We start from the raw sequence: 12,194 nt of genomic DNA, 5'->3' as shown, positions 1-12,194 counted from the left end.
GTCATGCATGTAAGAGCCACGTGTGTTCAGGTGATTGTCCAAGGTTTAGTGTTGGACTTCAGTAGATGCCACTTGTGATTTTTCAACTTAAATTTGTGAGAAGGATACCTTGTACTGTATTTTCAGTTCTTTTGTTTCAGTTCTTAACAAAAAACTAGTAATCAAATATGGAACAATGCTACATTTTCTAAATGAAATTTAAAATACTTTTCTTCTTCTTACTAATTCTTTTAGGTTAGGTTTAAATGCTAACAGATGTAATAGTGAACTCTGAATAAACACCCAGTATATAAAAAGGGAAAGAACATAAAAACATGTTTATGCATATGTTGGATTATTAAAAAGCTTCAGGCTGGGCACTGTGACTTATGCTTGTAATCTGCTTTAGGAGGCTCAGGCAGGAGGATCACTTGAACCCAGGAATTTGAGACCAGTCTGGGCAATATAGGGAGATCCCTTCTCTAGAAAAAATAAACAAAATTAGCTGGGCATGGTGGCGCTTGCCTGTAGTCTAGATACTTGGGGTGGGAGGATCACATGAACCCAGGAGGTTGAAGCTGCGGTGGGCCATGTTTGCAGCATTGCACTCCAGCCTGGGTGACAGAACGAGACCCTGTCTCAAACCAAAAAGACAAAAATAAAAAACAAAAACCTTCATATTAACAATTGCTGTAGCACATTTTACATAGTAGGAAAACAGTAAGCGACATGAGCTACTAACTAATAGGTATTTTTAAAGTTATAATCTTAATGCAGTACTAATTTTGGGTTCTTGTTTCAGGGATGAACAGCAACGTGAAAGAGATTATCTTCTTGAAAGGAGGGACTTAGCAGTAGACTTCATTTTTTGTTTAGTTTTAGTTGAAGTTCTAAAGCAGGTAAGCTCTTTTATTTCTGCAAAGTCTGTATTCCTCATTTGTTGCTTACTGTGCCTTCGCGTTTCAGTTACTTTAAGATGCTGTGTCTAGAATTTTAGCCCATGTAAATTAAATTCCTGTAATTTCATTATACTTCTTTCAGTTGCCTGGGGCTTTCCTGCCCTGTACCTATCTGTCATCTCCTCTATTTTTTACCTTTGTATGCTTATCCAAGATATAAAATCTTGTTAGCAAAATGGAGCTGAATGGAAATTGTGTTAATATTGACTTTTAGCTGTAAATGTAGTTTGCCTGCCATTCAGCTACTTCAGTCCCTTATTCCACTTTATTTCTCCTCTAAGCCCCCAAGCCTGCATTCCAAACATGTAATAATTGTGCACTTTTAGTAGAGGCATGGGGTGATTTGATAAGGGTACCGAATTGTCATGTGCAAATGTTTTTCAGTCAAGTGAGAATACTTCAGATAATAAGTTAGGAATGTTTATTCATTCAATGAATATTAGAATGCCTACTGTGTGCTGGCACTGTTTTAGGCAATAAACTCATGAGCTTGCACTTGAATGGGATAGATACACAGTTAAGATATGAATATATAATATAGTGTCAGGTATAGTCTTAGTATTTTTACTACTCCAGATCAGTATAAATGCCTGTGCTGAATTTGAAAGCTTTTTTTTTTTTTTTTTTTTTTTTTAAAGATCACGGTCTTTAAAGTTATATCATTCAAGGATGATCTATGTATTTCCAGGCACGAACATTGTATTCTTTTGAAACAAGTTAGGAAACCTAAAGGTCAGAGTCATATTTTGGATATGACACATTTGGGCAGGGAGTTTTGTTTTTGTTACATAGAAAGGAATATGTGACAAACAGCAAATACAAGATATAAAATTAATTGACAGTCTGTTTTTCTCATAGTATAAAAGTACTTGAATTGTATAATCAGTTTTATTTAGCTTTTGTTTTTACAAGGAATATGAAAAGACAGTTATTTGGTACTCTGAAATCTGCAAATAAACATAATTTTAAATATGTAAAATAGATGAGTTAATTAAAGGTTAAATCACTTTAATGTATGCATTTCATAAAAGTTTTTTGGTAGCGGTAGGAAAGAAATCTCCTCTGGGAGTCGTGCTAACAAGCCAAATTTGACTTCTGTGATCTCTTGGTTTAACTGAGATACTAAGACCTTAAGGCAGCAGTAACTTTAGGAAGAGCTAAGGACTGGAAATGGCCACAGCTCAGCAATGGACTCTGACTACTGCTCATTGTGATTTATCCCTGGTGTATCTTGTGTGCTAAATGTATTTCATTTAAGTAGATTGGTAACCAGTATTTGTACTTTTTTGCTTAAACAGTATAGGGTTTCTTCCTCCAGCCAGAGAAATAGCAGACTCCCTACACTGGCATTCAGGAACACCAGTGACCTGGCCCCATTGTGCCTTCCTCCTTCGTTCATTTCCCATAGCAACCTTTTCTTAGATGTCAGTCTCGCTCCTCAACCTAAAGTTGCCCAATTGCACTGGCTTCAGAAGTACAATTCACAGGCAACCCTGTGGAGGCGTTTTTCCCATCTCTTCCCCCTCATCCTCCCTGTCCTCTTCCCCTCCTTGTTGCCTTTGTAGCCCTCCTCCTTCTCTTTTAACACAGTCCAGATAGGTCTTCATGTAGGAAAAAAAAAAAAAAAATCTATAAACATAACACTTTTTTTTAGCAGTGGGGACCCCATCTCTACAAAATATTAAAAAATTAAAAAATTATCTGGGTGTGGTGGTGTGTGCCTGTAGGCATAGCTACTCTGGACGCTGAGGCAGGAGGATCACTTGAGCCTAGGGATTTGAGGTTACAGTGAGCTATGACTGCACCACTGTACTCCAGCCTGGGTGACAGTGCAAGACCCTGTCTCTTTAAAAAAAAAAAAAAATCTTTTTTTTTTTTTTCTTTGATGGACTCATTGTTCACATTCACTGCACTGCACAAAAGCATTTCTGACCCAAGGTTCACATGGACTCAAAGTGAAAAAGAAATACAGTGGCCTTGATAGCTAATCTTTGTCTTTGGATCTGTCACCATAGTATTCCAACTTATAGTATCCTTTCTGCTTACTTCTTCCCCTCTGTTACTATTATTCCCATACGCTAATTTAAATGCACTCATCAAAAAATACATATATTTATATGTATCTCACCAAGAACATAGATACATCCAAAATCCTGTGTAGGGATTATTCCCCCTGGTAAAAGGCAAGTCTTTGTAGCTTCTCTAATAAAACTAGAGAAAATGATGTAAAAATCAATAGAGCTTTCTGAAATATCACCACTAACTAACCCAATTTTCTTCTGTCAGAATAACATGAGGTTTAATAGATCCAGAGAGTAAACAATGTAATATATCTACAATTTAATAGGACTTTTACTTTTGCCCCCTATAATACACCTATATTAAAATGTGATTCAGGTTTATTGTGATGAAGTGCACAGTCTACAGAGGATTGAAGTGTTGATACATGGTTGTTTCAGTCTTGGGGAGTAAATATTCCTTATAGGTTAGACTTTGACCTCATGTATTAGAAATTATTTGTTTCTTGAATAATTTGTTTTGTCTCTTAATAATCACATGTTTGGAACTCTTCAAAATGTATGAAGGACTCTATATCCTTTGTGCTAACTGATCATTGTAATAAACCCTGGGAGATGGCCATGGCAAGTACTATTAATATGCCAGCTCTCTTGCTTGCTTTGTAACTTTGGGCAAGTTATTATCCCTGACTCTTCCTTCCTCTATAAAAATGTATAATATCATTTTTGTAGAATCATAAGAATTAGATATAATAATGCCTGATGCATGGAAAGTCCTCAATACATATTATCTATTATTTTCACTTTACAGGTGAAGAAATGTTCTTAATTGTAGTGATATGCTGAAGATTATAAAGCAAATTCATTTATTTTACTCCAAATTTTCTCTTTAATGATAAAAATAAACTTAATTCTCATTGGTAAAATATGTGATACATTAGGTGAAATGGCCAGTATTTTTTTTTTATTATTGTACTTTAAGTGCTGGGGTACCTGTGCAGCACATGCAGGTTTGTTACATAGGTGTACACATGGCATGATGGTTTGCTGCACCCAGCAACCCGTCAGCTACATTAGGTATTTCTTCTAATGCTGTCCCTCCCCTAGCCCCCCACCCCCTGACAGGCCCCAGCGTGTGATGTTCCCCTCCCTGTGTCCATGTGTTCTCAATTGTTCAACTCCCGTTTATGAGTGAGAACATGCAGTGTTTGGTTTTCTGTTCTTGTGTTAGTTTGCTGAGAATGATGGTTTCCAGCTTCATCCATGTCCCTGCAAAGGACATGAACTCATCCTTTTTTATGGCTGCAGAGTATTCCATGGTGTATATGTGCCACATTTTCTTTCTCCAGTTTATCATTGATGGGCTTTTGGGTTGGTTCCAAGTCTTTGCTTTTGTGAATAGTGGGAATGGCCAGTATTTTATAAAATTGAATGAAAGTTTTTATTGTAACAAGTTAGCCGAAGAGCTAATGATGAAATTAAGTAGTGGGATTCACCTTGGAAACAAAATTAATTCCAGATAATAGAGAACTAATTTTGCTTTTCTAAAAAAGTCATTAGAATAAATTTAGGGTAATGCCCAACTAAAATAGTATGTTTGTACCAAAGGGCTTAGATCCACGATAAAAGCATGTTTAAACAGCAATATCACATTTATAAAGTTTGAAGCAATACTCTTTTTAATATTGAATTTTAGTCATATGTTCATTCTTTAAAACAAGAAGTTGAGAAACCTAGTTTGTGAGCCATTTCAAGCTCTTGGCTTGGTTTTATTCATATTATTGTGAAGTATCAGAAGGTGGTGATATCTTTTATGTATACGGAGTAGATTATTTGCATTTTCAGACTTAATAGCATTTTAGATATTGATGAGCAGTCCCAAAGGTCCACATGGGAGGTGATTTGTCATTCTGCTATCGTGTGATGTTTACACTCCTTGGTGCTGAGAATTGGTCATTTAGCTAATGAATGGGCTAGTCCAACTTCACACTATCTTAAGCTAGTCTTTTGTTCTTTACTTTCATAATGTGATAAAAGCATTAAATTTTTGGCAGTGGTAGTGGAAATAGCCTTGAAATAAACCTGAGTATTTGTTATTATAGTTTCTTTTCTTTTTTCTTTTTTTTTTTTGAGATGGAGTCTCACTCCGTTGCCCAGGATGGAGTGCAATGGCGCAATCTTGGCTCATTGCAACCTCCGCCTCCCTGATTCAAGCAGTTCTCCTGCCTCAGCCTCCCGAGAAGCTGCGGCTACAGGTGCACGCCACTAAGCCTGGCTAATTTTTGTATTTTTAGAAGAGATGGGGTTTCACCATGTTGGTCAGGCTAGTCTCAAACTCCTGACCTCAGGTGATCCGCTTGCCTCGGCCTCCCAAAGTGCAGGGATTACAGGCGTGAGCCATTGCACCCAGCCTGTTACTGTAGTTTCTACTAGATTTTCTTGCATATTGAAGTAGAATTAGAGCCGCTTCTAAAATCACACTGATGACAAGATCTTAGAAATTCTTGATGCTAAATAAAGATGGAGATATTACTCCATGAAAGTAGAATGTTTTCTTTGTCACCCAAAATGAGATTCTTTTCTCTTTCTTCTTTGGAAATTCAGTTTGAGAATTTTTTTTTTTAACTACTGAAAATAAGGGGAGAAATAGGGACTTTGAGGATGTCTGTGTTCTGATAATGTTCATTCTTAAAGTAAAATTTTTAGAACTTATGTATTTTTTATCACACCTCGAACTCTGTCTCAGCAGAACTTATATATTTTTAATTAAAATTAAAGATAAGATGTATTTCTTCTTTTACTTCTCTGTGTTTCTCTTTCTTTCCTGGCAGTAATATGGGAAGACCAAAGTTTTCTGCTGATTTGTTTTATTTATTCAAATGCCTTTTTTTTTTGGATGGAGTCACTCTCTGTCGCCCATGCAGGAGTACAGTGGCACAATTTCAGCTCATTGCAACCTCCACCTCTTGGGTTTAAGCAATTCTCCTGCCTCAGCCTCCCGAGTAGCTGGGATTACAGGCACGTGCTACCACGCCCAGCTAATTTTTATATTTTTAGTGGAGACGAAGTTTCACCATGTTGGCCAGGCTGGTCTGGAACTCCTGACCTCGGATGATCCACCCGCCTCAGCCTCCCAGAGTGTTGGGATTACAGGCGTGAGCCACCGTGCCCAGCCTCAAATGCATTTTCATATATCAGAATCTAGGGACATAGTATATTCTAGAGAAGTACACAGCAACCTCTGAATTTCATTTCCCTCATCTGTAAAGTAGGAGGTATACCTGTGTCTTGTAAGACTGTTACAAGTGTTATAAACATAGAAAATGTTGATGGTGGTAGTAGGGTGGCAACAAAGAGCACATAGCATGGCTGAGTGTTGTCGCTAGCTGTCATTGTTAAACTTCAGTCATAACTGAAGCAAATATAGTAGTCTGCCTTTATTCTCAGGGGATATGTTCCAGCACTCCTAGTTGGTGCCTGAAATTATGGATAATATCAAACCCTGTATATACAGGTTGAGCATCCCTAATCTGAAATGTCCCCAAATCCAAAGCTTTTTGAGCACCAACATGACACTACAAGTGGAAAATTATACACCTGACCTCATGTGATGGGTTGCAGTCAAACACAGTCAAAACTTTGTTTCATGCACAAAATTATTTAACATATTTTATAAAATTACCTTCAAGCTGTGTGTATAAGGCGTATATGAAACAAACACATTTTGTGATTAGATTTGGGTCTTATCTCCAAGATAGTTCATTATGTATATGTGAATATTCCAAAATTTAAGAAAATCAGAAATCCAAAACAGTTCTGGTCCCAAGCATTTCAGATAGGGGATACTAAGCCTGTATTATGTTTCTTCATATACATACATACTCATAATAAAGTTTAATTCATAAACCAGGCACAGCAAAAGATTTACAACAATAACTAATAATAAAATAGAACAGTTGGCCGGGTGCGGTGGCTAACGCCTATAATCCCAGCACTTTGGGAGGCCAAGGCAGGTGGATCACGAGGTCAGGAGATTGAGACCATCTTGGTTAACATGGTGAAACCCCATCTCTACTAAAAATACAAAAAAAAAAAAATTAGCCAGGCGTGGTGGTGGGCACCTGTAGTCCCAGCTACTCGGGAGGCTGAGGCAGGAGAATGGCATGAACCCAAGAGGTGGAGCTTGCAGTGAGCAGAGATCACGCCACTGCACTCTATCCAGCCTGGGCGACAGAGCAAGACTGTCTCAAAAAATAAATAAATAAAAATAGAACAGTTATAACAATATACTGTAATAAAACTGTATGCATGTGGTGTCACACACACACACACACACACACACACACACACACACACACACAGTCTTAATATTTTCAAACCATGGTTGACCTTGGGTAAACCACAGGAAGCAAAACCGTAGATACACAAGAATTACTGTATAGGGGAGGAAAAAACTTTTTGCTCTGACTTCTTGGATTTAGCGCCTGGGGCTCTACAAACTGAACTGACAAGAGAAAGATTACCAGGGTCAAAAGGTTTATTACGAATGCACATGGAAGCCTCGAAGAAAATATGCAAAGATCCAAGAATTAATACACTTTTTTTTTTTTTCCCAAAGATTCAGGTACAGACTGGAATATATACCATTTTAACAGAGAGTGATAAGTTGTAGAGTAGTGACAAGACAAAGGAAAAAGGTTTGGGCTTCTAAGAAACAATAAAATTGTGGGAAGGTAAATATATGCGGAAAACTAATGGAATGTAATGGTTGTTTAGTAAGGATTGTAGAGGAAACTTTTCCTGCATCTGCTCTTTCTCAATTGCCTTTAGCTCAAAATAATCTGCATGCCAAATAATATATTGTGGGGTGACATAGCTGATCTCCTTCACTAGATTGTATGCTGCTTTGCAACAATATATACAAAACCTCACTTTTTTATATTCTCTCTACTATTTGGTATTTTCAGACTTAATTTTTTTCCCATCAAATAGGTATAAAATGATATCTTGAAGATTTTCATTCTCCTTATGATTAGTGAAATCAAGTATCTCTTTGTCAAAGCACAAAACCAGAAAATTAGAAAATATTACTCAAAATTATTTCACATAAATATATAAAAATACAGTTACTTCAAATTGTTTTATAGATTCGTTGCAGCTCTAATAAAAATCCTAACAGTTTTTATAGAACTTGAAAAGGTGACTCTAAATGGAATACGGAAGAACAATGGGCCAAGAATAGCCAAGCTATCTCTGAAGAAAAGTAAGGAGAGGACCTGCACTACTAGATATGAGAACTTATTATTAAGCTTTAGTAATTAATAAGATGGTATGATTTTGGTATAGACACATACAAATTGATTGATAGAACAAAATCGAGAGCTCAAAAATAGACCCACACAGTCAGGGCCTTCATATCTGTGAGTTCTATATCCATGGATTCAGCCAACCTTGGATCAAAAATATAAAAATACCCCATAAATATATACACCTGGTAGGTACACACGAAAATTAAAAATTAAAACAATATATATAAATAACAATACAATAATAAAAAATAATAGAAAATACAGTATAACAACTATTTATGTAACATTTACATTGTGTTACATACTATAAGTAATCTAGATAGAGATGATTTAAAGTGTATAGGAGGATGTACATAGTGTTATATGCAAATACTACACCATTTTATATCAGGAACTTGAGCGTCTGCAGATTTTGGTATCACAGGGGGTCCTGGAACCAATGCACCGTATATACTGAAGGATGACTTTGTAGAACTAGAATATGTGTTAGCAATGACTTGTAAACTCTTTAACCCAGCAGTTCCTTCTTTCAGAGTCTTTCCTGTGGAACTCTACAAGTATATAATGTTAAATGCACAAGATGTTTATTGTAGTACTACTTGAATATTGAAAATCTGGATTGAAATGTTCATTAATAGGGGGCTCCTCAAATTGTGATATATACATATTGAGTATTTTGTGGTTGTTAGAAAGTATAAGGAGGAGCTCTAAATACTGACATGGAAAGATACATTATTCGGTTAAGTAAAACTAAGGAATGCACGCATGCATGTGAGGATGTGTAGGAAAAAGTCTGGAAGGATGTACATGAAGTTGTTAATAGTGATTATATGTGGTGGAGGAGTAGGGCTTTTATTACTGGTTTAAATTTTTAAAATTTGTTTTACATAATAGGAACTAGCATATACTTTTTTAGAGTTGAAATGAGGATATTTAAATGTCAGGTTTTTAATAATAAGTCTGTAAATAGTTTAAGATTGTCAGAAAAGATAGTGTCCCTTGTGACCATTTTCATGATAGTTCGAAATTGGGCTATATGAAATGTAGGGCTGACTCATTACAAAGGTGCTTTTCTGTAAGTATTACAGGGAGGTGTACATGTCTTTTTAGTTTTCTGACAGTAACTATTAAGCAGTAATAACAGTAACAACTATTGCTTTTCCCACTGCATAGTCCATAGTTTAGTGATTTGTGATTATGAAGCTAATATTCTTAAATTTAGAGCTTGTGAAATTTGATGAGTAACCAAATTCTTAGAGAAAACGAGATTCTCAGAAAAAAGGAAGATTGACAGATTAGTAATAATCCCATGAAAATTAAGATTGATTATTGATTTAATTAGTTGAATTGATGAGAATACTCATAAAAAACCAATAATTTAACTCTTACTTACTTGATAATTTTTTTAAATTCTAGATTCCTGTTCATCCTGTACCTGATCCCTTAGTTCATGAAGTTCTAAACTTAGCTTTTAAGCACTTTAAACATAAGGAAGGGTAAGTAAAATACTAACTTGGGATTGTTGCCTTTTTTTGCAATCCAGGTCTAGACTGTTTTAATTCTTATTGATCATTTGTTTGAGAGTTCAAGGCAATTCTTATCTTCCTTTTTTTTTTTTTTTTTTCTTGAGGCAAGATCTCACTTTCATGCAGCCTGGAGTGCAGAGATGCAGTCATGGCTCACTGCAGCCTTGACCTCCTGGGCTCAAGTGATCCTCCCAACTCAGCCTCCTGAGTAGCTAGGACCGCAGGTGCACGCCACCACACTCAGCTAATTTTTGTATTTTTTGTAGAAACAGAGTTTTGCCATGTTGCCCAGGCTGGACTTGAACCCCTGGGCTCCAAGCAATCCACCCGCCTTGGCCTCCCAAAACGCTGGGATTATAGGTGTGAGCCACTTCACCCAGCCCCCATTTCTTTTAAATCCACAAAAAATGCTGATAAGAAAGATTTTGTACAAATAATTCTTGGTACTACAGATTGGATACGTAAGAATCAGAAGGTTAAATATAGTAAAATTGAAGATAGAATAAAATTAGTACTGCTTTTATCGTATAAATGAATATTCAGAGAAAATTATACAATACTCTGATAAGGAATTTTCAAATGTATTAGGAAAGAGAGTTTGTAGAAAAATTTAATGAAATGTTATGTTTGTTCTCTTGTTATTTTAGATATTCAGGAACCAACACTGGGAATGTGCATATTATTGCTGATTTATATGCAGAGGTGATAGGGGTTCTTGCCCAATCAAAGTAAGTTTTGTAAATCACCCATTTAGATTTTCTTTGCATTTTAGAATGCTTCATTACCAATGAATACAATAGATACTGATAGTTCTAAATCCACCATTTTCATCATAGCACTAAGTCAGCTCCACGTTTTATTACTTTACTGCTCTGTTTCTCAGAAGCTCTTTAACACTCATACATCAATTTCACCACTTGTTTTAATTTTATTTGGGGTTTTCTATAAATGTCTGAATCGAACAAATCAGAAATTGTCAACCATATTTAGGACACTATCTTTTTCCCTATTTTTAACAATTCTGTTAGAATCTTTTTAAAGAACTCTTTACAGAGCTAATAATTATTTTCCAAGTGAGAACTTTTATTCCTCAGCAATGCAGTGTTTTCTAATCATATTTGTTTTAATGCTAAACAGAGTTTGAATTGGTAAGACACACCAAAAAGGAAAGATGAAAGATACTAGATTACCCAATTAAAACTGTTAATTCATTAGGAGTTATACACATTGAGTTGTACTGAACCATCACTTTAGAAAACAGCAAAATATGTTTGTTATTAGCAACTTGTGGTTACTGTAACAATTATGGAAGATTTTGGATTTCCTTTGTTACTACTGGGAAATTTATAAGGAAAAAAGTATCAAATTATATTTTCTTAGATGTGTTTTAAAGAGTCTTTGGCCCTGAAATCATCATATAATAAACAACCTTTCTAAATTCTAAGAAGGCAAGTACAATTATTGTTAATGTTTAAGTAGTTTGCATTTTAATATTACGTGAAATATTTTATTTAGCATATTTTTAAATTTTTTAATATACTAGGAACCCTTGTATAGCAAATGCTATAGAACTTAGAACATGGTTTGAGTATTTTAAACGATTTAGATATAGATGATAATTTTTTAATACCTTATGGTTCGAGTATTTTAAATGATTTAGACATCAACAATAATATCTTAATATCTCGCATGTAATTAAGTTGACACAAAAACATAGATATGAGCAGTGATGTATTTCTCTTTATGACAGTTTGTTTATGTTATTTTTATTTTTGTCAAAACTGAGTTTCTGTCTCAGGAATATAGACCAGAAATTCTAAATAATATATTAGCAAGTTGGATCCAGGAGAACACTCCATCATGGCTAAGTTAACACTAGATGGCAAGGATAGTAGGTCCAAACAGCCAGTAAATGTATGAAATGGTACTCAGCCTCACCTGCTAGTTGTAGGAGAAATGCCACTTTAGAGCAATACTAAGATGTTTTCTGCTCATGCATGTAATAAGCATGGGAGAAAACGTGAAAGGATCCACTTTGAGTTAGGCTGATAGCACCTAACGGGGCAGGTGGTGGGGTTCAGTGGGAGTGGGGAAGAGAAAGAGATAAAGGCTGGGGGTATATTTGAATCTTGGTGTATGTGTTTTCTTGGTTTGTAGTGACTAATAATTTTTATAAGTAGTTTAACAAAAGGAAAAAATCCTTCGATTCTAATATTTCAATGGAAAGACTTTATCCCTTTTACAAAAATTTTCTTAATGAAGTGCTAAAGAATACAGTCATGAAAAATGGTATCTTATTCTCCAAGATTAAAACCAAAATAGATGTTATATTTCAGTCATGTATCCATATTTTGTTAATTTTTTTTTGTTCTTCTCACTGTAGTCAGTGACTACTGGAAAGCA

General features: G+C 35.4%; 1 protein-coding gene across 18 annotated transcripts in view; it reads left to right on the top strand.

The window, feature by feature from the left end:
* The window catches only part of FRYL (FRY like transcription coactivator), a 276,985-nt gene that overhangs the window by 155,035 nt on the left and 109,756 nt on the right, over positions 1-12,194 (top strand). For all 18 annotated transcript variants that reach the window (XM_063723410.1, XM_054553891.2, XM_063723409.1 and 15 more), the window contains 3 exons: positions 782-878; positions 9,682-9,761; positions 10,439-10,519. In XM_063723410.1, the coding sequence (XP_063579480.1) occupies positions 782-878; positions 9,682-9,761; positions 10,439-10,519 (258 nt within the window). The remainder of the gene's footprint in view (positions 1-781; positions 879-9,681; positions 9,762-10,438; positions 10,520-12,194) is intronic.

Source organism: Pongo abelii, chromosome 3, assembly GCF_028885655.2.
Source record: "Pongo abelii isolate AG06213 chromosome 3, NHGRI_mPonAbe1-v2.0_pri, whole genome shotgun sequence".
In the NCBI taxonomy this organism is placed as follows: domain Eukaryota; kingdom Metazoa; phylum Chordata; class Mammalia; order Primates; family Hominidae; genus Pongo; species Pongo abelii.
This window is presented reverse-complemented; position numbering and strand designations above follow the sequence as displayed.